This window comes from Blennius ocellaris (assembly GCF_963422515.1).
Source record: "Blennius ocellaris genome assembly, chromosome: 19".
In the NCBI taxonomy this organism is placed as follows: domain Eukaryota; kingdom Metazoa; phylum Chordata; class Actinopteri; order Blenniiformes; family Blenniidae; genus Blennius; species Blennius ocellaris.
Genome location: NC_137668.1, coordinates 11,958,724 through 11,986,403, shown reverse-complemented (window position 1 = coordinate 11,986,403; position 27,680 = coordinate 11,958,724). Strand labels below are relative to the sequence as shown.

Below are 27,680 nucleotides of genomic sequence, written 5' to 3'. Positions count from 1 at the left end.
TCCTCATTTATTAAAAAAGAACAAAACTAATTTAATCAAACCTGGGGTGTTCTTTAATCTTTCCCATCATCATGAAGGCTGATTGTGCACATAAAGTTCATAACACTTTAATATGAATGAAGGGACTTGCAACGTAAAGTTCTTTTTCAGACATGATTTACAATAAAAATCCATGAGACATTTATATATACAAAAAAAAAATTGTAATGAAAAAAATTAAGGTGGAAATTAAGTCATACAAGCTGGACTATATACACATGAGAAGTTGGTGATTTTTTTTCACAGTAGCTCATATATCATGTAAATTCATATTGCTCTCTGTTGATTTTGTTACATGAATGATTGAATGTATCATCCTCATGACCTTATGTTATTATTATCAAGGTTATTGATCTTGTTTGTGTTTGTCTCCATGTCTCATAACTGTTCTTTAAATATTTTCACACTGTTAGGATAGGACATTTCTTTAGTTGGCAATCAGGGAGTACATTAGTTTTATTTTATTTCATTTTTTTTTGGTTTAAAAAAAGAAGAGGTTGCATCATACATGGAGTAAAAGAGCCTCCATTGGAACAAAATGAAATCTAAAACTCCAGATCCGATGATTAAAATGTTCCACAGTCTGAGAACTAATATGGACATTGCTCCACTTTATAAAATGACAGGTCAGTTGAGAGCATTTCTCTCTATAGAGGGATTTGAACATGGCCACAAGCAGTAGTGACCTTTGACCCCTTCATACCAGGGAGTTAGGACAAGGAGCCCCGGACTCCACTGGCTGAATAAAAAGCCACCAGCACACAGGGACACACGAATAAGCGATATGAGCGACCAACACACTGACAATAAAATGAGCTGAATTTGTCATCTTGGGTTCAGACCACAGCCTGTAAGACGAGTATTGATTAATGGATCAGCTTCATTGCTCCTTCCAAAAGCTGACAGATATTCTCACCTACAAGCATAGCTGCATGTCAAACTCCAGACAGATGAAAGGCAGGTCTTCTGCCTTGCTGCAGGGCACAGAGGCAGGAGATTTGTCAAGAGCAGATTTGAGGGAGATGAGTTTCTCCTTTAAGTGAAGTTTCTTCAATTGGGCAAGTGGGGAAATATAATAGGGCATTTTGTTGGGAGCTGTCTGGGCCGCTGTCAGATAAGGTTTCAGACTGCATCTTTAAGCCACTTCTTCATATTGGGTTGTCAGTGTGCTGCACAAAGACGACACCTCAGATAGTTCGGGGCACTGGACTTAGCAGCCAAGTCTAAATGGAAAAAAAAAAAAAAAAAAGACAAAGAGAGAAATGGAAAAATATTGAGTAACATCTTCAGAAAGTAATATATTTATGGAAAATTGTATATTCCAGCAAAAGTTAAAAAACTGCCTTGATTGAATATCATCATTTTGCTAAATGTGTTTGTTAACCTTTATGATGAAGTTGTGTTTGGTGTAGATGCATTCCTTTACTGTAATTTAACCTTTACAGGCATCTTATACTCATTTCTACAGTTTTTTAATGGCAAGAACAAATAAAGCACGATATCCAAGTCTCTTTTCTTGTGTCAAACTGCTGGCTCACCATTTTTTTTTTTTTTTTTGTTAAGCCATATTTTTCTTGTGCGTCTCCCTCCAGCTGTCCATACTGAACACATGAGGCTCCCGGTGAGCCAACCCTGATAAAGATCTGCATGTTCCACTGGATCCTCGTTAATAATTTGGCCTGATTGAAGCGTGTTTGCAGTGTAATCTGATACCACATTGAATCCCCCCCCCCCCTGCTGAACAGAGCAAAGAGCCGTCAAATAGCTTTTAAATAAGAATGTTTAACTTATATGTTCTGGCACACGATGGCTTGAATGCATTGCAGGAGGGGAAAAAAAAACCCAGACCGATCGGCAAGGGTTTCACTGGAGTCTCATAAAGCCAATTTATCGCCATCTAAACCTCACTTGCTTAATTATTACTCAATGAACTTTGGTTGAATGTTAAATCACAGACTTTAAAGTCTGTGTAATTTTCCGTGGACCCCTATGACCCCCCCCCCCCCCCCCCCCCATTCAGCAAGAATTGTGCTCTTTGAATTATGACCATTAGTCCAAACCGTCCACATTTCCCCTTCGAATTCCAATTAAGAAACATGAAAAATGAATTGTCGAATAAAACAAATCACACAGCAAACTTTCTCGAGGCTGCATACCAAAGTCCCTTTAACAAGCTGTGTGCGCAAAGGAGAAGAATCAGGTACTGTTCTGCTTTAAGAGGAGCTTCATTCACCTATTGCAGCTGGTAATTAATGCACCATTTAAACGAGAATATAGTATTTTAAATAACCAGCATAAAGAGTCCCATGTGTATTAATAGAGTTAAACAGGAATATGCAGCTTAACGTGTTTAAATGTTGGGGAAACAAATTAAAGCAACAATGAGCCCAAGGATCTCAGTCCTTGACTGATATCCAACATCAGCTTGAAACATAAACTATGTATGAAGACAGATTTATACATATAGAATAGAATAGAATAGAATAGAACAGAATAGAATAAAATTACAGAAAGTGTTTGACTATTTGGAATGAGATTTATAGAATTTATTCAATGAATCAATTTTCCAAAAACCTTTGCTGAGCCACTTATTCCTACAAACATATTTCAGCTAATGATTTATTTCTCACTTATATCGACTGAGAACTTAGTGTTTTATCTATAGGCTTAGTGTGTTATTCATCCGCTTTTACGTCATTATTGGATAAAATGTATTGGTCGAGTGAAGTTGTTTCATAAGAACCACAGTGGTATTATCTGAAGCTTATTCAACCATTTGCATGACTTCAAAAAAAACATAATTATAGGAGTTTTGTGTTGATATTGCCTCAGAGTGAAGGAAACTGCACACAGCCGTTTATCCAGAAACATGGGTTATGGAAAAGAAATCATGAAAAATACACATCAGACCACTGACTGAAGAAGCCCAGTTTAAAAAGGAAATCTAAAAGAAGTTAACAGTAAAAAGCTATATGTTGAAGGTTTAACATCCAACAAGCCATTTATAAATACTGCAGTTGAAGGAAAACCAGGTTTGGTGATATCAGGCCTCAATATCTTGAAGATTGATGAGCTGAAATGAGTAATTCAATTTGAAGAAAGCCGAGCCAAAAGAGCGGTTGTAAAGGGTTCATATTCTTCCAGGAAATTAAAAATAGTTTAGTTGGAGTGGACGGAGCCGTCGTGGCCGGAACAGCTGAGCACACAGCGACAGTCATATTTTGGGAGATATGATTATTTTTTTTTATGTCCCATTAAAATGAAGTTCATGTGAAGAGACCTGGCTGAAAATGACCTCCAGTGTGTGACTGTCATCCAATATCATTTTATTTTAAGGCTCTCTTTTAAATCTAAACATATATAGCTCCTATTTTACACGTCGATATGGGGCGTAAACGTCACCTGCGGAGGACAAACTCGTGAAATTACGCAAAGAAAAAGGTGATCGGGGTTAATTTATGGGCTGTTTCAACTCCTCCGCATCCCATGCATAGAAATCATTAATATTTATATTTCTTATTGCTCCTCCTCGGGCGAACCTGGCGGTCTCCCGGAGTCAGCCGTGCTATTTTCTCCAGCGGACTCGGTGTCCTCCTCCGCGGGGGCGCAGACTGCGGGCGCTTACATAACGCGGCTCCTGTTTATTAGGGCTCTCCGTTACGCTGCGCCGCGACGCTGATCTCGCGCGCAAGATTTCGTTGACTTGCCCGATGGTTAATTGTATCGCCGCGCGCATACGTTGCAAACGCAGCACGCGCGTAACGAATGGAGACGTGGTTCGGTGGGCCCGGGTTGGGTTGATTTTACGCAGCGTTAAAAGCGCAGCGATCCATAGTCGCGTTTGAAGGGGTCTGGTTTGAAAAGTGCTCCCATATTATGCTCCGGAGAAAGTCTTTGGAGGGGCTCCAGGGGGGGTCCCCCGGATTAAATTAGAATAAATCGCGATTTCAATCCGAATTGATTAGCATGAGATGGTTCAGATTTCATGCGCAATCTCACCAAATTGCGCTTTTGTGACTGCGCCACGACTGTCACAAGCCACAGTTGTCTCAATATTTAAAAATTGGCATCCAATCTTTTCGTTTCTTTGAAGATCTAACCAGACTGGCTTTGTTTTTTTGAGGTCACGTGCGTGTCTGCTTGGTGTTTGCACAACGTTTAAAACATTCGGAAATCCCTGATTGTGGAGACAACAAACGAAATCTGTGAAATATGCGTGGATTGCGTGTATAAATGGTCAGAGGGGGAAAAAAAATGAGTTTGATTCCCCCTCTGAGCCTCTATCAGCTTCAGTCGGTTTAAGGAGATGGTGCGGTCTGACAGCGCCCCCTGCTGTTTACATGTCGGGGTGTAAACGTCTCTTAAAGGGGATGTTTGGGAAACCGGAAGAGGTTTTTAAGGTGGACCGGTGGAGTTAGCTCCACCGCAGCGACGTGGGTTTTCATCAAGTTGCTCTCAGGGAAAAACTTGCCTCAGGTGGAGGACTCGCACCGTCAACGTACCATTTATTTCCCATTTAAATTCAGGGGAACAAAAATTAATCTCCCGGAATAAATGAACTCAACGTGGATTTATCCCAGAATAATTACTGACAACCGGTCATATCCTCTTCAAACTATAACTATACACATTTTTAGTCTATTTCTTTTCTGGATGATGATTTTGGTTGAGTTTAAGGAAACTAATGGCAACCACATATTGCAGCAGAGAGACACTTTAAGAGAGGACGCAGTTCACCCTCACTTGCAGGATGTGTGACCTTGTTGCTTTATTTACTGGCCGAATATACAGTTTACAGCCTGAATGCAATAAGACGTCAATAACATTTAATTGTATATTTTTTTACGGTCATCTGATTTTGCATTAAATATTTTGATAATCCAAATGCTGTATCATAAAATTTAGCACTTCATGCCCACTGTTACAATAAGCATATATTTCTCTACTTTCCATTCATCTGAAGCCTCCACATGTTTTATATAAATCCTGACGATTGATTGTAATTAGGTGTTTGGTCTCAATGTAGAGCACTAAACAGGGTAAATAAACGGAAGGAAGTCAATAATGGGATCTGATATGTGGGTGCAAATACACAATGTAAATACACAATTTTATGTTCGGATGCACAGTCCAAGATTGGATACGGAGCCAGGTCAAGGTCAGTTCAGTTCCCAGTATGACGCAGAATCATTTTATAGATACCAAAAAAGGCAAAGGTCTGCTAAAGTGACGTATGTGCGCATCCTGTTCTTCTTAACAATGTCTCGGTTATCTGCCTCATCAGGTCACGTCATTTTTCAATATTCAAGCCGCAGCAAGGCCCAGTCCCTCCGTGTTGAATGGAAACGTCACAACAGTAACTACTCAGGTTATATATGATCTATAAAAACTTTATGTGGGGGCGTACGGAGCAGGTCGCCTTTGGATTTTTGACAAAGGAGCAGAGCGCAAAGAAAAGGCCGCTGCTTATAGATCAGAGCTTAACTGACAGTGATTGGCTGATGGATTTCTTTTATTTTACGTTCTCTACATAGACACATCAGTAAAACAGAGAGGATATGCCACGATGTACACCTTTGGCAAATTTGCGATCACATACGGCTCCAACAGTGGACTGATGAGTTGAAGGCTTGTGCGCATTTTCGTCACGATGTCGTCAAAAAGGTCACACGTGCGTCTCAATACACTTACAATACTATTTAAATTGCGAAGCGGTTTTTCCACATAGGCCTGTCATTTCCCCCCCCCCACTTTGACCCCGGATAAGTGCAATCACCACCCACTTCTGACGCCTTCGTTTGCACACAGTCGCCCTCCTCGTTCCCACGCACCTTGAATGCACCTTTCGAGGCGCAGTTTGCGCCTGTTTCCTTCGCCAACTCCTCCTTTCATTCTGATGCAGCGCGCGTCCATCTCACTGCGGCCTTTTTGTGTCCGGAAAACCTCGCCCGGCAGACATGCTCTCCGCATTTGTCTGCACACTCTTCGCCCTGCGTGCGCATTTTTGTGCCGCGGACTCTGCGCCGGGGTTCATCTGTTGCGTCAAGGCCGACTTCTCCTCCGCTCCCTCCGGACTGTATGCGCCCGAGGCTGGCCGTGACCTTGACCCGGCAGGCTGGTCTGTGCGCTGCCTGCAAGGAGGGTGAGTTGGAGGGTGGGACATGTCTTAATGCTGTGCTAATAAAACTGGTACAAATGAGGAAAAACACGTTTTTTTTTAATTAGCAACAACAACAAAAAAATAAAAATCAAAGTGGGTCATTGTTAATTCACAGTGACGCAGCAGCTGGACAATGTTCATTCTTTGTTTGATTAATTCATTGCGCATGGAGAAAAAAAAATCATGTGATCTTATCAGATCTTGTTTTGTTTTTGTAATCGAATTGAGGTGCTATAACGTGTGGGGGTCGTCGGTTCGAATTCAACTAGATGGATCTCTGCCGAGGGTCCCCTGAGCAAGGTCCCTCACACCCTGGAAAATCCTGTGCCCAAACGTGCAATTCCAATGTCACAAGAATCGTTTAACATCCAGGTTCAATCCACACACAAAAAACGGCAATAATGCTTATTAGTTCAGCTCTGTGAAAAACCTAAGAGCAAAATGTGTTTGGTTTTTTTTGTTGGGGGTTTGAACACAAAACCAGAATCTTGGATGCATTTCACAGACATTTGTAGGAAAAGAGTTGAACCACATTTGACAAATCAAATACCAAAAATATTTGCATGGTCTTTCCATGCACCTCTGTATTTTTAAAGAATATTTGAGTGTTTATCTTAGTGCTTGTTGTTGAAGCTGCCAGTTCACAGCATTGTCCTCAGGGACTTGTTACTGTGGCAACCAGCTCAATGTGGAGGATTGGAAGAGGATGTGGAAGAGGATGTGTTGAAACACTGGGTGATCACCAAACGGTGATCACCCAGTGTTTCAACACATCCTCCAATCAAAGGACTAAACATGTGAAGGGAGGAAGTCAAATACAAAGGTGAAAAAGCCTCTTTATTGCTGAAGTATCTCTCAGTCAGCAAACTCCCCCCCCTCCACCACAATCAATGAACATTTTGAATTAAAAAGTACAATTTGAGACCTTTTCTTTTCTTTTCTTTTCTAGTGCTCATCTTCCTCTTTCACATGAAGGAGTTGTGGCGTCTGCTTTTCAAGACGGTGAGCAGACCGCAAAGACATTCACGGTGGAAGATTCTGGAAAAGTGGCTGGATGCTGCAGTCAGTATAAATGTCAACTTACATATATTAACAACACAAAACCTGCAGTGTTTCAAATTTACATTGAGGCCAATTCCAGTTTTAAAAAGCTTTGTTTTAAAATACAGTTTTTGTGTGTGAGTTGTATTTTTTTTAAATTATGCATTGTTGAACAGTACAATGTCTCTTACGTCTTAATTATTCTACTTTGTTTACTGTCCATTGCACATATAATATTTAATAGAAAATTGGACATAGTTGGTTGAATATATTATGAAATATTACAATCTCATTAATTTACTTCTATAGAGAGATTTAAGTCATTATTACAAACAATCATTAAAGTATTGATTCAGATCATTGATTCAACTGATATAAAAAATTGTATTAGTCATTTTAAGTCCATCATCAATTTCAAATACTTTTTCAGAAAAACACTTTTCTGTGCTTAAAAGCTTAAATGCTGTTAAATTGTGTATTTAATCATTTTAAAGATGGATTTTTCCTTTATTCTGTGTCCACCATCTTTTTTTGATAAATGACAGTAGCTTATGTTGTGTATATGAACATAAGTTGGATTAAAATAAATATGAATTTCAACATATTGAAAAATGACCTGATTCTCCGGAACAAGAAATAGCGAGTAAATGATTGTGTTAATGTCTGACAGTATATTCATTAGACACAAACATATTAGTGTGAGAACATGTTTTTCTGACTGACTTTATGAAGGGATTGTGGGTCTCGGAGAGCAGGACGAGTCTTCTGTTACTTTGGAGCTTCAGGGATCGACCTCTGAAGGTCAAAGTTCACGCGGCATCAAAGTGCTGGGCGACGGCTCCCTCGCCGTGTCATCGGACCGCGCTCTGAAATCTACAGAAATCAGTAGGTTTACACATTGCTTGATTCACACAGTAATACAGAAGAACGCTGACCTCCTCGCTGTGATCATTTCCGGATGAATTCGTTAGACGTGCAGGTCTCCAGCCTCCGCCCGTCCAGCCTGCAGCCGCCTCCAGGCAGGGTTGTGGTCTCCTTGCCCCGGAGATGTGACCCCTCCTGCCCCTCGACCACGGAGGTAACATAGGGCGACATGAACACGCTGCAGGAGGAGCCTCACTGCTTGTTCAAGCGTAAAGAAACTGCTCTTCTAACACACTGCTATTTCATAACTGACTCCTATGGAGATCAGCAGTGGATAAATGATGATGAGAGCTGCTTTAGTATTTGTTGGCTATATAGGGTACACTCAAAGACATTTTTGAATGAGAAAAAATTAAAGATTTTTACTTATTTAACTCGAAGGTAAAAACTCAACTCTTATTTTAATCAGAAGTTTTCTCAGGGCGGTAGAATGAACCCCCGAAACAGCTTGAACCACTTTGTACCGCCGTTGGAAATATCAAATAAGACTTTATCTGGTCTGTAATTGTTGTGACAGTTGGAGTCAGGCTATTGCATTAAGGCTTGTTTATTTACATATTTATCTGTGTTTATTTGTCTTGATTACACTTACTTGAAATTCCGTTTTACAAATGTGTGTTTTAATGAAATAGCTATTTCTTCTTTCATGATTTCTCTAACAAATCCTCCCAAAAAAATCAAAAGGAAAGTGAGGAAGAATCCCTCTGATCCACTGTTTTTTTCCCCACACTACTGTGACGAACATTTCTGTCTTCCTGCATAAATTAAAAAATATTGATTTCATCAAATTAAAATATGGAGAATTTGGTAATAGAAAAACAGAATATACAAAACAAATATTTAGTGTATATTGATTTGTGATTAATTACATGAAAATAGTTATTTGGGATAGAGTCGACCATTAATAAGCTTAATCTTATTAAGCTTATTAATCTTATTGGGCTCATTTATTTCCTGTAATTTGGCACATAAAATTGTTCATATGAAAAAAAACCGAGCTGGACCTGTGAAGCAAAAAGACCTCACACTGTCAGTAAATACTCCAGGAATCTCACCGAACATGTAACTTTATGATATAAGAAGTGGTCATGTGTATGAATTATTAACATAAAAAACAGATATGTTTTTTTTTTAACATCTTGAATAGTCATCCCTTCCCTGAAACTGTTGGGTTTTTTTTGTTGTTGTTGCAAATAACACTTATATTTGTAAAAGAATATATCATCTGATGCAGTGTTGCAGCACCTTTATGTGTTTTGCCATTTGAGAATGATTAATTGTTTTTCGGTGGGATTTCTGGAGGAAAATATAAAACCTGAACCTTATGTATGAATGTGTGTGACCTCGTCCTCTTGTAGGTTGCTGAGGAGAGTGTATCTGATGACTCTGTGGAGACGCTCACCGCCAACACACACATGCGTCTGGAGGTTCTCAGCCCTGCCAGTGACAGCGGGACCGACGTAGTTTGGGTTTTTAGTTTGGCGGTTGTTGCCACGATGAATGTGATGAACGTGACGGCTGAGAAATGGAAACTTTATGTCCCTCTTCCAAAAGCAGGGTGTTACTCTATCGACGTTCAGGCCTTTAAGCCTCTCACCGGGGCCCCATTTCAAACGCAAATCCTGCTTCGGGATGCCGACGGAGAGCCGCTTCCGGAAGTTCCTGATCGTTTTAAAACCAATCGAGAGCAGTCGCCTTCATCCACCGTCTCCCCCGTGGCGAACGCAGCCTCACTGTGTGGAAACGGCAGCTGCAGGACCGGTGCAGAGGCAGCCGTGGTTTTGGTTTCCCGCCACAGTAGGACGGTTTCGATGGAGCTTCAAGCAGCGAGGCGACTGTCTTCTCAGAACAGAGTGTGTGTCGAGGAAAACAAGAGGCTGACGCCACAAACTGAAATTAATCCGGCACAGCAGGCACCTCTTCACAATGTGGATGGTAACTCAGCGAAACGAAACGTGTTTCGTGTCTCTGTTTTGTAATATGTTGTGAACACATTTATATATATATTTTTTTTTATAAATCTTCTACAGCTATAAGGATTCACGCAGCAAAGCAAGCGTATCCCACAAATGCAGAAATAACCTTCCTGGCTGTGGCTGATATAGCCGTTCCAGTGGAGTTCGCCTGGGACTTTGGAGACGCCACATCTGCAAAGACCAACTCACAGACCATCAACAAACGATATCAGAAGCCTGGAAGGTTTGTGACATCCTGACAAACATTATGGACTGAACCGTTAGTGGCATTCCCGCGGATAGGATGGTCTTTTGTTATATTGTTTATGTGATTAATTGTGCTTTAAAATGACACTTTTGGACACTAAAAAACCAGTAAATCTCACAAAAGCAAAAAACATGAATTTCAGTTCCTTTTTTAAAACATTTTTTTAACCCAGTTACCGCGTATTGGTGGTTGCGTCTGTCGGTCAGAAGACTGTGACGTCTGGCGCGTTCATGCTGGTGGTCCAGAGAGCGGTGAAACTCAACAGGCTGGTCCACCAGGCCTCCATCCTGCAGAACCGCACCGTGGCGGTGAGCTGCCGGGTGAACGCGGGCACCGACCTCACCTTCGCCTGGAGCTTTGGAGACGGGACGACGAAACTGGGACAGGATGTAGAAGAGCACGTCTTCTACAGGTGGACTGAGACTTTCACCGCTTTGAATTTGTTACTTCATTGTTTTCATGCGATTTGTGAATATTTATTGCTGTCATTTCCATTTAAAAGTAAACTGTCCTATGTTATATCACGTACGACTTGAGATGAAGTGAGAGATGATGGAGTTGTAATATATGCTCTGTTGGGGGGTGGGTGGGGGGGGGGTTGTGTTACTGCAGAACCGGAGAGTTCAGAGTTCAAGTAACAGTTTCCAACCTGGTCAGTTCTGCTTCGCTGAGCAGTCACATCTTCGTCGTGGACCGCCGCTGTCGGCCTCCGCCGGTCAAAAACATGGGGCCTAAAAAACTACAGGTCAGCTGGAACTTCGCCTCTCGACACGGTTTGGAGTGGCAGATTTGATGAAGTCAAATTCTCCTTTGTGCATCGAGGTACGGCGGTATGAGGTTGTGCGTCTCGGGGTCGCCTATGAGACAGACCTCGACTGTGACGTGTCCGACGGGATCCGCTACACCTGGACCCTGCTGGACTCAGCAGGCAGGACTTTCCCGTTGCCTCTGACAGACATACACAGACAGAGCCTCACGCTGCAGAGCCGTCTCCTGCCATGTGACACCTTTACTGCCACCGCAAAGGTAAGTGGGATTTTCTTTTTCTTAACTGATCTGTTACTGACGCAGTGATCAGATGACTGGTTTGAAGTCACGCGACTTCTTCCCCCGTCGTCGGTCCGCAGGTGCAGGTGATCGGCAGCGTGGTGTACGGTAACTACAGTGTGAGGCTCCAGGTGTTGCCGAGTCGGCCTGTGGCCATCATCCAGGGTGGCACCAACGTCTTCATTAGCAGAGGGAGCTCCAATGCCGTGACTCTGGATGGAGGTGCATCTTATGACCCCGACTTCCCCATGATCCCGCTCGGGTAGAAACCGAAAACTCCATGAGATAATTAAGCCAAAGGCCAGAAATCCTTTTTGTTTGTACCTGCGGTTCAATTTTCCTTTTGTGCAGCTACAGTTGGACATGTAAGCCCGTCAGCTCCGTCTCCAGCCCCTGCTTCGACCAGCACACCCCCGCCTCGTCTCCTGTGTTCAAATTTCCCGTCGCCGGCCTGAAACGCAACTTCGATCAGTTCCAGTTCACACTGACGGTCCACAGTGGGGAGCGTTCAGCTTCATCTGACACTTTCATCACGGTAACTCCAAACTTTGTCGGGTACGAGTCAAACTAAAGTAACATAAAAGGTTTGCTGAAGCCTTTCAATACCAACTGGTGGATTAATTTACACCGATAACAACTACTACTACATCTCCAGGAGGGTGTTTATCCGATGCGTGGAGTGCCAGGGAGAACAAGTGAACTGGGATCAGCCTTTTTCTGTCTTTACCTCGTGTGACGACTGCAACGCGCTTGAAAAACACATCCGGTACTCCTGGAGTCTGCACCGGGTCAACTCTTCATCCAAGCCTGAGTTTGAGGGTAAAAAAAAAAGAATAAATTCATCAAATTGTTTGTTGTGCTTGCCATTCACCTGAAGTCCATCGCATTATTGGTCTCCGTGCTCTATTGCAGTGCCCTTTTGTTACACGGTAGACCTCAGTTCTCCTTCTTCCATCATGGAGAATCCCGCCATATCCACGCAGATTGCGCCGCTTTCTGCACCACAGCGCCCTCATACGGTTCAGGCCTCTGAAAATCAGCCAGAAAAGCAGAAAAACAGTTGGACATCATCAAAAAGGAGCAGGGCCACATCAGATAAAGCTGGTTTGTACTGCGGCTTGAAGAATAAACCAAAACAAAACCATTCGATCACCATCTGACTTCTCTCTCTCTCTCTCTCTCTCTCTTGTCTTCACACAGGTTTGTTACTGTCTGAGCTCTCCACCGGCCCACTCGACCTTGACAATAATAGAAACCTATATTTGGAGCACTTTGGTCAGCGTGACGTTATCAGTGAATTCCCAGTTGACCCCGACTCCTCTGCTGACGGGGAGTTTTATTTTCCTCTCCTGGAGAGTGGAGCTGTGAGTGGTGGACAAGGTGAGGAAGTGAAAGGCTGAAGCTTTGGCTCTGGAGCTCTTTCAACCAGAATCGTTGCTGAATCTTTGGATGGCGAAATTAAATGTTTTTCATTTATTTAGCCTGAACAAATCTCTGAAGTGAGGAGATTCACTTGGCAGCTCAGGATCAACTCACATGATCTGCGATTGACACACAGATATTACAACAGTGACACTTTGCAAAATAGTTCATTGCACAGAGGAACTGGGAACGATACCAGTTGGGGAAAGTCCCATTTCCCAGTTTACAGTGTACAGGACAATAACAAACAAAACCAATGAGAACCGACAAGAGGACTAAAAAAAAAAAAAAAAGACTAAAAATGTACTTGAATGCTCACTTAGTGATGTGAAAATGAATTAAATTACTGCTGCTAACGCACAAGGGAGATAATCTACGCTCCAACAAAGGCGAATTTGGAAGAAGGCTTCAAACACGAGGATTGATTTGATTCTGTGTGAACTCCTACTACAGATCCAGACTACGATGTTCTCTTCACAATTACAGCAGAAGGAGACCCGGGGATGTCAGCAGGACGACCCACAGGTACGCAAAATACTGTTATCTCATACTGCATGTCAAATCTAATTCTTTATACACTCATATATATATATATATATATATATATATATATATATATATATGAGTGTATATATATATAAATATCCAGGATTTGATGACGAAGGCTTCAGTGGAGGAGGAGACTCAATATTTGATCCACCGTCACGCCAAGAAGAAGGCAGTAACCTTGTCCATCCGAAGCCACCGGTGGTGATACGGGAGACAACGTTGCTCGACCTGGCCCGAGACCCAATCAGCGGCGGCGTCTTTGAGTCCTACACCTACACAGGTACTATATCCAGATATCTGGTAAATTATATATATATTTTTTTCTTGAGCAATAAGTCAATTATTCTTTCTTTGGATTTCTTTCAGGAATTTCCTCCTCTTTGGTCAGATTCAGACCCTTCAGCCTGAGACCAGGGAGCAGATACATGATCGAGGTCACGGCCGGTAAGTTTCATCACGATATAGAAGCTTAATCAACACTGTACATCGTACGCATTGCAAATTTGATTCAAATTTCCGGTATAATTCTTTTATTATTACTATTATTATCATCCATCATTATAAGTTACGCTTAATAACAACAACAGCGCCAGATCATCACAGAGGCTTTTTGGATTCTATTATTAATTGCGCAACTGAGATAACGACGACCTGTTCACCCATAGTGTGAACATTGCTCTCTTTACTTGTGCAATGCAGAATCTGAGAACAGCTTTGTTGGCCGGGCTCAGCTGTTCCTAAAAACGAACCCGGCTCCGGAGGGCATGACCTGCCAGGTGCAGCCCGTCAACGGAATGGAGCTGCACACACACTTCAGCATCTTCTGCACGTCGGGGAGGGAGGTACCTCGTGTCGCACGCAGTAAACCCACCCCCCCTTTATGTATCGTTTCATGCGTTTCCAATTGAATGTGTTCTTTAGATTACAAAGCACTAAGACGTTATAATAATCCTTTTGTAATTTTTTTTTTTTATGTGAATCAGATCCCACCAAAGGAAATGTACTTTATAGGCACCACAATCCAGCTGTGAACACTTTTACAACATGTGTCTATGTTTGTGTGTGTGTGTGTGCTGAAGGATTTGCTGTACAAGTACAGCTACAGCATTAGAGACCAGCCCCCCAGGGAGCTTTACCAGGGGAGAGACTTTCATTACTACTTCAGCCTTCCTTCGGGTGACCCGAGTGACGACTTCAAAGGTAAACACACACACACACACACTTATAAATATATCCACACATACGGAAACTAGAACTATTAAACTCAAATAATGCATTATATTTGGTCAAAGCCGTTTCCATCTGATTTAGCGAATGAGTTAATTGTGTTTTGCTTACAGTCACTATTCACACTGAAATCAGAAGCGGCTCATCTGGATCTGCCACCAAACCTTGTCCTGTCACTGTTCAAGTCCAGCCGAGCTTCCCAAGCCGCGCCTCCTCTCCCTCCTCCCACTCGGATCCTGACCAGGAGCTGTAAGAATCACTCATTCAAGGAGATTTTGCATCATGCTCATAATGATGTCCCTGTGTTGAACGTGACTTCACATTAACAAAACCGCTCTGACAGCTGAAATAAAGATGTGTTGTACTCAGAATCTTCTATATCCATTCAGTGAATAATAAATGGATATAGTTATAAATGAAAGTACTTAATGAGTTGGAGTCAAGTTCAGAGATCTACATGTTAGCAGGTTGGGTTTTGTGTTGATTGTCCAAAGCTATGATCAATCAATCTCTCCATCAGTGCAAATTTGCACAATAATAGAGGCATCACTTTACTTTGAAATGCTTTTTTGTTTCCTTTTTAATTATGAAAACAAATAATGAAATAATGGGAATAAGTAATACTGTAATATTCCTTTTTTCCACCATCAATCTATTGTAAGTATGATGGAAACCCATTAAAACTATAGATACGTTTTATTGCAAAACCATAGATGTAACAGTTATGGCAGTTGCTATGAAATACTCATTTAAAACTAAAAGCATCTCAAAAGCACAAGAATAGATATGTTGAACAACAGGCACTAACAATGACATCCTATAATGTGAAGAACAGTCGAACGTCATTCACGTTTTCCACCAAAAGTACTATTAGACAGGAGATCTTACCTGCATTACAGTTCGATTAATTCTTTTCTGAACTGGACTTGCATGAAGTTTTGAGGATTATTCACCTCTCATCTGAAAAAAAAAGGAGGAACACCATGACCTAGATGACTGAGAATCTTCACAGACTTTAAACTTGTCCTTCCAGTTCTTTTTTAAAGCGCTAAATACGAATCCAAACCATGTTATGCTGGAGGACTATTTAATAGGACAGCAACATTTTGCTATCAAAACAGCTGTTTGTTTATTCTACACATAAAGTGCTTTATTCTAAAATGTCATGTGCACCAGATAATATGTTTCTTTTTGTTTCCAGTTCAGACGCAGGTATGAGGAATCTGTCGGCTCTGCTGCAGCTTGGAAACAACATGGAGACTCGGAACTACATCAGTCTCCTCTCCGGCATCATGAACAGACTCAGCAGGGACTTTGAGGCAAACACACGCGCACGGACACGCCTGCGCAGTCGGCTCATAATTGCACTGTGCGACCTCAAAAGCAGCGCCGAGGTATGCACACTGCACAGCGCGTCGTACATTAACATAATCACTTTTGTTGGGTTTTTTTCATAAGTGCAATTTGATTTCAGGCAGCGATATTGGACACAGTCAGCATTCTCAAAGAGCTCCTGCAGTTTGCAAGCCAGGTAAGTGGGTGGATTCATCCCTCCATGCAAGAAAGGGAACCTCAAAAGCTTTTCATACTTCACTTTCCTCTTTCAGGTGAGCTTGGCGAGTGCCAGGCGAGTTACAGCATACGTTCAGGACATCTCGGAGCAGTTTTCTGAGTCCAGGGCTTCAGAGGGACTCCGTGTTAACCAGAAGACATGGAGCTCCCTCATCGGCCTGCTGTCATTGAGCCTGCAGGGAGTCGCAATGTGTGAATTCACACCTGAAGCGCCCAGCAGTGCTGACGTCACGCAGCCACAGGAATCGAACTCATCGGCTGCTAAAAACATCAGCGATGCTCCAAGATGCTCAAAGCAAGGGATGCAGCTTGTTTCTTATATTCTGCAAACCGCTTCGGATGTAATGCTGGTGAGAGAAGTCACGTTCGACCATCTCCATGGTCAGGATTTTATTTTTACATTTTTTTTTTTTATATTTGCCTTTTGACAGATATCTACTCTCATGTTTTCAGAAGTTCATTTCGCTCCAGGAATCTCAGGAGCTCACGATTAGCTCCAGCCCCATCTCCATTTATGCTGCATCCCAAAACCAAACCTCCACGGTCATCAGATGTCCCTCAGCCACTTTATCCATGCCTGCTTCTCTGATCCAGGACCTGTGTGTTCTCAGAGTGATCACAGAGCTCACGCACAATCCATACGCCTGGGCTACCAAACCATACACCTGGGCTACCAGTCCTACACAGGTCAGAAGAGCACACAGTCGCCATTGTTTGAAAGACAAAGTGATGATCTTTACTTGCTCTGCTGGTTCACAGTTGGACGGCCCAGTGGTGGAGCTGAATCTCTACATGTGCAGCACAAGGAAGAAGATCCCGGTGCGCTCCCTCTCTCAGCCAATCAGCATCGTTCTGCAACGTCCACCACGAAACGTGCGTTTTGACAGTTAAAAGTCTTAATGTGCTCCCGAATGAAACTTTTCATTTTTTTTTTTTGTTCACATTCTGAAGCATCTTCGTCCTATAATGACTTGTGTGATTGCACTTTCATGTAGAGGAGCTCCGTGCATGAGTTCATCCTCTTGCGCGCCCAGGTCAACTACCACAGCTTCAACATTACCCAGGAGGCCTTGCAGCAGGCCATACAGCTGACAGTCGCCTTTACACCACCATCCAACAACAAGGCCTTTCCCGTCTTGCTTCTTTACAGGTTATCTTACTGTTTCACTGTGTCGCCATGATCAGAATATAGTTTGAACTATAGAAAGATGTCTCATTCTGTTTGACTTTTTTGGGGTGTTTTTTTTTTATTTTGTCATTTCAGCATGTTTGATAAACCCACTCCCAGCAAACACCACTTACACAAGATTCACCACTGGGAGAGCAACACGACTCGCATTACTCTTCCGCCATCCTACCTCAACGGTAGTAACACATCTTGATTTCTAATTTTCTTTCTATAAACTAACACTGAGGCCAAGAGATCAACAGCAGCAGTAGAAGCTGTCAGTATTCTTTGCTGGAGAATTTGTGAAAACATACATGCGTGATTTCCCTCAGGACTCAATGACAAAATTAAATCACTTGTTGTATTTACATAAACATGAAATATGAGAGTAGCAAGAGGACAGCACTTTCTAGGGATTGTCACAGAATTTTGAGCTGTAAAACCACATTATTGAAATGGTACGTTCCACTTTTTGGTTCTCAGGTTATACAAAAAGATGTTTCATGAAATGGACTTCTTTCTCTTTGCAAAGTGTCATGATTTATCTTTTTGTGTGACTGGAGCTTCACTCGTTTGAACATTTTCAAGCGTACTTTTGGTTTCGATACACAACAAGTCGTGTTAAAATCCTACACATTTTTAGCCGCAGGGGTCGGTCACTTGGCTCTGCTTCCTGCTGATTTTGGGAAAACGCCCAGAAGAAAGCAGCTGAGTGGACAGATAAGCTACAGTCTCTCAGTGGACAGCAGTGTGTGTTTGTCCTGGGACAGCCAGCAGAGGGCCTGGACTCACCGCGGCTGCAGGACACAGCAAACAGACGCAGATCCAGCAGTCAACTGCAGGTAGGTCATGAATTCTATGTGGTTTTTTTTGCCACATGGACAAGACATCACCAGTGTTGACTTTTCATACCATTTCGTATCCATCGTTTGAATCCAGCTGCCACCGGCTGAGGCCGCTGACTGTGTTGCGGCAGCAGCTTCAAGTCAGCCACGAAACAGCTGATCTGGACCAGTTCGTGAGGTTTACGCCCTCATCTTTATGCCTGGACTCATCAATTTGACCTTCTTGGGCCGTCGTTTCAATGCGAGCGCTTGACCTCTGTGTCTCTCGACCTCCACAGCGCCTCCAGTGACCTGACGTTGCTCGCTGCGTTGCTGCTGAGTGTCTTCCCGTTCATCCCGGGGTTGGTGGCTTGCAGGAGAGCCGATGCCACGTCTGAGGAGAGTCAAAGTGTCCACGACCTTTCCGACAACTCTCCGTCTGACCGGTACCTGTATGCAGTCACTGTCCACACTGGGCTCCGCTCTGCAGCTCGTATGAGTGCAAAGGTATAACTGCACCAAAGATTATCAGTAGCCATTATTACTGTTATTATTCAACTTAACCACTGGGGTTTTTTTTTTATGTTAAATATTTTCAGGATCTTCTGCATAACTTTGTTTAAATACGACAAGGATTTAGTTGACTGTGCAAACATAGTTAGTATCAAGTAGATTTTTTTTGCTCATCATTATGTTTCTGTCCCAAACAAATGCAAAAAAAAAAAATAGATTTGCAACATTCAGAGTTAATGAATTCAACATTCCATCACTTGACTGAATTCAAACTGATTTGTGTTTCCCGGGTTTGATTATCTGTAATTTATAATCTTGTTCTTAGTGTGCACTTGGTTTTCTTTCTCTGAAATTTAGACAATGAAGCTGTACAAGACCAGTGTTAATATATTTTTGGGTGGTATCTTTTCGTATTCACCAGGTTTACATAGTGCTGTGTGGTGAAAATAAGTCCTCCCATACAAAAGAGCTAAAAGTCCCAGAATGCACTCTGTTCGGGAGGAACTCTCAAGACACCTTCATTCTGAGGTAAAACCTCCAAGAATACAAAATGGAAGAGTTTTCTTTCTCTTATTAAATGACGCTACACAATATGAAACGTCTAATTAACGACCTGGCGACATAATGACTGATTATTGTTCTTGACTTCTGCAGCGCGGCCGACAGTCTGGGAGGTTTGTGGGGGGTTCATATCTGGCATGATAACTCTGGATCCTCTCCTGACTGGTACCTCAAACACATCGAGGTGACTGAGGTAGTACAGACTCTTATTTCCTCACTGTTGCCAGTAGTTTTGTAGCGCACTAATGATGTGAGAACTCCCTGCATGGCAGCTTTTGGAATTAGTCTGTATGTTCCATTGAGCTGCTCTTGATTCAGATGGCCAGAGGACACGTGAAGGGATGCTCGTGGCTGTTTGTGGGTCAGTGCTGGCTCGCTGTGAACAAAGGCGATGGCCGAGTGGAGAGGACGCTGCACGTCCGCTCTCACGGATTGAATTTCACTGAGGTATAGCACTCAGAAGCAAATACCAACAATAAGACGGGTGAAAAAAAACATCCATATTTTCTCTATTGTTACTTTTGTCGACCACCTCTCCACAGATGTTGCGTCTCAAGCTGTCTGATGACCTTTCCGATTTCCACATGTGGGCATCTGTATACAGCTGCCCTCGCCCAAACGCTCTCACACACACTCAGAGACTCGGTGTGTGTCTGCTGCTTCTGCTGGGCTACGCTTGTGCCAACGCGGCCATCATTTCATTAATGGATGAGCAGGTAGGTCAACCAAACGTACCAAAGTTTAGATTCAGAGCCATAAGGTTTTGTTCACTGTGGTTCTTGTTTACAGTTGGTGTTGGAGCTGGGCTTCGTCAGTCTTTCAGCCGTTTCTGTGAAAACGGGACTTTTAAGTGCAGTTGCCGTGCTGCCCGCGGCCACACTGATCTCTTTTTTGTTTCGACTGTGTGGCGCGAAACCAGCGAGATCAGTCACGCGACACGCGAAAGGCAAAATGACTAATCAGGATTATTCTGAAAGTAAGATTGATCCTAACTGCATTTCTACCCACGATGAGGTGGGTTTTGATTTTTTATTACTCCTTCATCTTTTGCTTTATTGTCTCTTTACAGATGTCCGATTAGTACATGAAAGTGTGTTTGAACCCTGTTCCTCCTGGAACAATAAACCAGGTTTGGTCATAGGCGATGCCGATGAGGAAAACCAGCATGCTAATTGGACCAAAAGCGGAGTTGTTGGAAAGCAGAAAGACTCTGTGTGTGAATATTCAAGAGTGAAGCCGGCATCACGGTGGTGCTGCTGTCTGGTCTGGGCGTTGTGTTTGCTGCTGTCTCTCTGCTGCCTGCTGCTCTCCGCAGTGTTCGGAATGAGGTAGTGGAAATGTGACGACTCTGTGAATGCATTGTTTGTCAATCGGTAATCTAGTTTCATTTGTTTTCGTGTTGCATAGTAACCGTGTGTGTGTGTGTGTGTTGTGATGTTTCAGATTCGGCAGCAGCGATGTGCTGCTTTGGATTCACTCTCTTTCCGTCTCTCTCATGTCCTGCATCTTCCTCATACAGCCAGCTGCGGTAAATTAACATCTGCATTTTATCAACCACGTGCATTCTTCTGACTCCCCAACAATTTTCCCCATGGAGCCCCAGAAACTGCCTCTTCAGAACAGCTGTAGAAACCACTTTCTCAAGTCTGCTCAACATTCATAAAGTGTCTCATTTTGATTTTCATTTCTTTTTTGTTGTTGTTTTGTTTGTTAGATATTCACTGTCTCAGTCGCTGTGTCCTGCTGGCACAGAGAAAGACCAGACATTTATAGTCTCTCCAGCCAAAGTGTCTCCAATTCAGAGGCTTTAAGGTCGTGGAGTCGTGAAGCTGACCGACTGGACGGGCAGAGCGGACCTTCTGCTGTCTCCCTTAAAAGACGTTCACATCCCGAGAAGGTGAAAATCACAGACAGGATTTCTGGTTGATCCCTGGTTGTTTATTCCTATTGAAATGTAAAGTTTTGGATTCGTGGCCGACAGCTGCTTGCAGCTCGTCGGCGAGCTCGATTCCTGCACGGCGTGAGGCCGCCGGCGCCTGCAGAGCTCAGGAAGAGTCGCAGGAAGAGGAGAAGAGAGGCCGTCATGCAAAGAACACTGAGGTGGGTTTTCCATACATGCATGGGCCTGTTTGCGTGCGATTTCAAGCAAATAATCACTTTTTTTTCATTTCTCAAACAGGGATCTGTCTTTTTGTGCCTTGCTGTTCTTCTTGATGGTGTGCATAAGCTATGGCTGCTCATTCGGGGATCATTACCAGCTCAACACCGTGGTCAGAAAACAGATGATCAGGTAACGAGTGTATGAAAATGACACGTACGTCTCTGTGTCGGTGTCGCTCACCGCTAAGACATCAAAACTCCTTCCATCAGAAACCATTCTAAAGGTTTTATGTCATTACAAACGCTGGAGGACTTAAGGAGGTGGACACAGACGAGCCTGCTCGATTTACTATACAAGGATTCATCTCCCCAAACTGAGGCAAGCTACAATTAAAAAATACTGGAGTAAAACATTTTTTTACATAACTCAAAGTGATCGTCTCGACCCTGTTAAGGACTGTTGGGTTACTGATCGTGTGTTCAGCTTGTAAATGTCCTTGAACAGACATATATTTTGATTGGAGATCCAGTCCTGCAAACTGAGAGGTCTGACACATTTCACCGTCTGGTAAGTAACGAAAGCTTGAATTCAGTTTTCAAGAATAAAGAATCTGTTCATAAAAACATTGGAACATAAACTGTTAATAGTTTCCATTAAGAAAAGTAATATCTGGAAATGTTTAGTATTCTTTCAGTGAAAAGTTAAGGAAATAATTTATTCGCGTAATTAAGGTGTATTTTAGGATAAAACATTTTTCCTCTTAATTTATAATCTACATCTTAATCTTACAATTTAATCTACTTCACTGCTGAGCCGATCCACAAGCTGGATTAATGTTGAACTCTTATTGATCTGTATGTTTGCAGGCAATAAGTTGATTCTTTCAGCAGAAAATAGTTGAATTGAATACTTTTTATTGACAATACAATTGAATGTAGTTAAAAAGTGAGATTTTTTTTTAACAACGGTACTTTTAACTACAATAGAGTACAGTTAAAGCCATGCAAGAATGAGTGTTATTTATCAAATGGCATCAATATGTGCTTGAAAAAGCCAATAAACCTACAGCAGCCATGTGTTTTGCACTAACCTTCCCTGTAGAGGGCGCTGTTTCACTGTAGCTTGCTGTTGGTTTGTAAGGAGCACAAAAGAGCCCATTCCTAAAACAAAATCTCCTAAAGTGCAAATGTTTTATTCTTTTCTAAATTAAATCTGGAAAATATCGGGGTACAGTTTGATCATTTCAGTGGTGAAAGCACTTTAGAGGCAGCGTGATACTCTTAACCAACTGCAGTTGTATTCATTTAGATTTTGGGGATGAAATACTTCAAGGTGACACTGATAATTAGATTATTAAAATGCACTGGATTTATCGAGTATGAAGGAGACAAATGAAAATGATAAAGTAAGCCTCAGTGCAAGACTTGAGTGCAGAATACAACATTTTGATTAAATAATGTAACCATCAGGACACGACTGATCATTTTTTTATGGACTCAAACAGCTCTGATTTCTTAAAACTACCACAATATCATATCTATTGAGTGTTTCTATTGGTTTTGTGATTGATTTTGTTTTTGTCCCGACTATGTGCGTGTGTGCTGAAAACACGCCTTCGGCAATTTTTGTTTATCCTTCTCAAGATGCAAATTGTCAGCCTCCGCACATCCAAATCTGCACCCCAGGTTTCCATGGCAACACCTTCGAGGACATGTGGTCACCTGGGCTGCTTCTCAGGACTGGGTGTTACGCATGGCTTAGGCTCCACAAGGTGAGACACTCAAACTATTGACGGTGGGATTTTGTTTTTTGTTTTTTTTTACCCAAATGAAGATGACAATATCATTCCTGCTCTCCTTCAGGTCTGACGCTGCATCTAAGCTGAAGCTCCTGATCTCACAGGGTTGGCCGGATGGGCAAACGGTGGCCCTGAAGGTTCAGTTCACCCTGTACAGCCCTTCCCCTAACTTGTTCACCAGTGTGACCCTGCTCGCTGAGCGAAGCCCCGCCGGCGTCCTGCTGCCCGCTGCCAAAGTCCAGTCGGTTCGGGTGCTTCACACTATTTCTGTGTGGGACTACGTGGTTATGGTCTGCCAGGTGAACATATTTCACTGCCATTCATCTCTCATTCATCACCTGGTTTTTTTTGTTAAAAAGCTGCCGACAGTCATGACAATCGTCCATCTTCTGTGCGGCTTTAGTGAACTCAGGGTCACAGCGGATTGTGGGGTGAAGTCAGAGTCTCCTCCGTTTGACTGTCCATGCTTTTGGATCCCTGGTATTGTAACGTCAACTCTGGACACGGAGGAGGCAGAACTGTCCTCAATGGACAAATAAAAGATGGACTGCTGATCTAGCCCCACCCTTTCCCCACTGTTGGATAGGATTGGCTCTACTTGTGCAAAGAATTATAGAAAATAGATGGATTGGTTGAAATTTCACCTGCCACACAAAAAGTAAATCTATACCAGTGATTTGAGGCACAATATTCAAACACGTTTTGTGGATTTTTTTTTTTGTCATATGAAAAAGTTCATGAAAAGCTGACCTTTTGCCTCAAGAAGGTTTTACACATGGTCGCTGCCTCTTCCACAGCTCCTCTTCCTCTTTCTGTCTCTGCTTCAACTCTGTCATCGAGTGTCCGACGCGGGGCAGCAGGGGCTGATGGGATACTGGACGACACCAAGCAACTGGGCTGAAGTGAGTTTACAGAAGCATTCAACGGCTATAGTTAATGCAGACATACAAAGTTCGATCTTAGAATAGAATCCTCGAGTATGTGTGTGTGTGTGTGTGTGTGTGTGCAGACACACACACACACACATACTCACAGTGCAAACAAGATCACAACGACCTTGCTGAGCGGGCAAAGCAACCTGCTGCCTCTAAAACTAACACACTCCCTAAGTAAAGCACACAGGGAAAATGTCTGAGGGTCAAAGCACAACGCAGGTTTTGGACTCAGTTTGAACTGTACCGGAAGAAATACGGTTTCCTCGCGCTCAGTCAGCCTCTCCTTTTGCAGGCCGGTCTGCTGCCAGTGACACTGCTGTATTATGTCTACTCCATCTATCGCTCCACTCTGATCATGGAAGTGGCGGACCTGCTGCAGAGACACAGTTACAGAGGACCTGTTGATGTTAGCCAGCTGGCCACCTGTGAACAAGTGAGAGAGAGAGAGAGAGAGAGAGAGAGAGAGAGGCCAACGGAAACAGGAATTAAAACACAAGAGCACAACAGTAGAATATGAACAAGCCTAATTATTATTGAGAATTCAAGTCACTTTGTTCTTGCAGTTTATTCGCACTCTGCGCGGCGTTCTGCTCTTCCTCCTCACCATGAAGTGTGTGACTGTGCTGAGGGTGATGAAGACCTTGGCTGCCCCCGCTGCGGTCTTAGCCCACTCACTCTCCAGCCTCTCATGGCCTCTGGTAATCTCATCATGCACGTTAAAAACACTGTCACCACAATCATTTGGCATTACTGCTTCACTGTAAAAAACATTTTTCAATAGATCTTTTAGCTTGTTGCTTTCACATATTAGATTTATTAAATGAACGTCAAATACGACCATCGACATGAGATATTATATTTACAAAAGTGACCAAATTTACTATGTGGGAACGTGGGAACTTCCTGTCTGGCTCCATCTCTTCTGCACATCTTGACACGACTTCACCCTAAAGCGCCGAGCTGCTGGAAACACAATCTGAGTGTAAAAGGAGGCGGATCACTCTCAGTGCGCCTGCACCTGCTGTCAATTGGAGCTTAAGTGCACATTTTGCACCCGTTAAGCATCCACTTACAGTCACTTAGCTCTTCTTCTTTAGTAGGTGTAAAGACAACTGGTTAATCCTTCAACCTCTCGTATATGAATCCACACAAACCCAGTGGATAATTTGCAGTCAGGTTTACTTTACTTGCTGGTGAAATGTTGACGTCCACGGACATGAAGCTGCTGAAAAATCATTGTGTTGGTATGAGAACCTGCACAGTGTCGGGCCTGATGTCCAATATTGGCAGCTATACGCATCCCCGGTTTTTCATTTCAAATTATTCTGACCGTGAAATTAAATAAAATTATGACCAACACATCATCAGACTTCTAATTTTAAAAATGGAAATGCTGATGTCCCTACTATTAAAGGACAGAGACATCAGTACTGTGTGCTTATCAGTGTGAGGAAGGTTAGTCAGATTACAAAATACTAATCTTTGGCACCGATAATGTAGACAAACAGTGACTGTAATGAAAATTCATAGCTTCCTGAAAACAGTGTTTATGTACTTCTGGTTGTTTTAATAACCTATTTCCTCAAATTCTGTAAATACTTTAAGGAATCATTGTTGTTTTGTTTTGTTTTGTTTTGTTTTATAAAAAAAAAACCAAGCCTACTTTAAAGGTTACTTAGAAATAACTTAAATTCATGAGTTCAGGTGATCTCAAGGTCTCATGTAATGAAAAGCCGGTCATAGCATAGCATAGCATAGCATAGCATAGCATAGCATAGCATAGCATAGCATAACATAACATAACATAACATAACATAACATAACATAACATAACATAACATAACATAACATAACATAACATAACGCAACACAAGTAGAACTGAACAAACCACCAACAAGTGTGAAGTAATGAAACAAACCTCTTTTTGAAAGATATTTAAAAAAAAGCTAGACATGCATGTGAAATAACAAGTCAAGCAGAGCTTACTAATGCAGGTTAAAACCGTTTTAGGTCAGTAAATAACATTTACTTAGAAGTGAAGTTTCTTTACTAGGTATTAAAACAAACAACCGTTGTTTTATTGTTTTTGTTTTTTTCATCTCACATAGTTTTGAAAGAAACTTTATTTTCCCCTAACTGCTCCTCACAAAAACGTTCTTCTTTTCCCAGTTTTCAGGGCTGATCCTTGTGGTGGCCTTGTCCAACTTGGGAAATCTGTTATACGCACAAAGATTTTGGGCACTCAGCTCGATTCCTCGCTCCTTCCTGACTCTACTCCACCATCACCGTGGCCTCAGATCTGCCGGCGGCCTCTTCCTCTCTGGGTCGGATTTATTGTACTGTGGCGTTCTCCGTCTGTCCTCCACCATGATTTGGACAGCAGCGGTAAATACGTGTGATATTCACTCCAGTCTTTCTTTTCTTGCAACCACAGGATCAAATACTCATTTGCATTTTTTCGTAGGTGGTGGCTGTTGTGTCCTCGTCAGTCAGAAGTGTCAAACAGTCTCAAAGACGCAGAGATGCTTTGACTTCTGCAGAACTGGCGTCATATATCAGGAGAAAAGCCTCCGAGTTCACAGGGCGACATAAACAATTGATTGACAACTGCGAGGAGAGGAAGGTGGGAAGAAGCTTTCATAATGCAATCTTGGTTTCAAACTTCCAGTTGCAAGAATTTAAATGGCAGAGCACAATTTGCATTTTTTTTTTTCTTTTTCAGGTCTACGACCTCGAGGAGTTTGAAAGTGTCGTGGATGAACTGTTGTTCAGACTCGGCGCTCTGTCCGACAGCCTGCACCACTCACTGCCTCCCCGGGCCCAGCGCTCCAGAGATGGACACAGCCCCGTCCTTTCTCGTGACGACGTAAGAAACACAAAGCCGTACTTGCAACTGTAGGAAATACTATCTATTTAATTTTATTTTTTAAAGGTTTGCTGCATGGCTCTGTTATGGTCCATTTACAGATGTTGCTGAATGAACACACATCAATTTGGGACGACTGTGTGCCAGATCACCAGGGAGCCCCGCCTTCGTCTCACCAGTTCAGGTAACGTGACCAAATGTGCATCTATTGCTGACACGTGCTATCTTCACTGTGGACATTTGAGCTTCAGAAGCTGAAATATGCATGTGATTGATCATTTTTAGGACTGGAAGATTCCAGAAAGGACACAAACCCTCCCTGGACAATGAGACTTGCCCACAGTCAGCATCATTCAAAAGTCTTTGGACGGAAGATCTTTTTATAAAACAAGGTCACCAGTTAATTCAAGGAAAAGACAGCGACTTAAGTCAAACTTGGGCCACCCAGAGAGAGGTGTTGGTGGAGGTCCTGATCCACGAGGAGCCAAAAGAGCTGACCTCATAGTATGGCCTCATCAGATCTGGTCAACAGTTAATAAGTGATCTAAAAAGGCCTCCACTGTCTCATCTCTATATACTAGTTTGAATTGTCGGTAGAAGACGTTCATGAAGTGTGAATTGAAAATCAAAAGTAAAACAGTAATGTCACTTTTTAGTTTTAGCTGCCTCATTACCTCACCTTTCTCCAAAATAAAATATTTCCAAAACA

The 27,680-nt window shown here is 42.5% G+C and overlaps 1 protein-coding gene across 1 annotated transcript; it reads left to right on the top strand.

Annotated features, from left to right (window-relative positions):
• Positions 1-5,605: 5,605 nt before the first annotated feature.
• On the top strand, positions 5,606-27,476 carry pkd1l1 (polycystin 1 like 1, transient receptor potential channel interacting; the record flags this gene model as incomplete). The annotated part of the gene is made up of 49 exons (XM_080515262.1): positions 5,606-5,648; positions 5,995-6,181; positions 6,469-6,533; positions 7,973-8,125; positions 8,212-8,318; positions 9,523-10,099; positions 10,240-10,363; positions 10,560-10,799; positions 11,000-11,132; positions 11,210-11,413; positions 11,515-11,696; positions 11,786-11,989; positions 12,090-12,253; positions 12,347-12,493; positions 12,635-12,798; positions 13,310-13,381; positions 13,598-13,685; positions 13,772-13,849; positions 14,105-14,247; positions 14,485-14,605; positions 14,746-14,881; positions 15,834-16,026; positions 16,107-16,163; positions 16,240-16,431; positions 16,676-16,891; positions 16,964-17,023; positions 17,200-17,354; positions 17,469-17,569; positions 18,016-18,214; positions 18,312-18,395; positions 18,496-18,703; positions 19,131-19,237; positions 19,364-19,463; positions 19,589-19,717; positions 19,813-19,986; positions 20,060-20,246; positions 20,340-20,598; positions 20,714-20,798; positions 21,252-21,370; positions 21,498-21,560; positions 23,029-23,142; positions 23,234-23,468; positions 23,967-24,071; positions 24,397-24,537; positions 24,668-24,802; positions 26,570-26,728; positions 26,828-26,971; positions 27,073-27,155; positions 27,257-27,476. 49 exons carry the CDS (start codon positions 5,606-5,608, stop codon positions 27,474-27,476), a joined length of 7,356 nt encoding a protein of 2,451 aa, XP_080371388.1.
• Between the last annotated feature and the right edge of the window lie 204 nt (positions 27,477-27,680).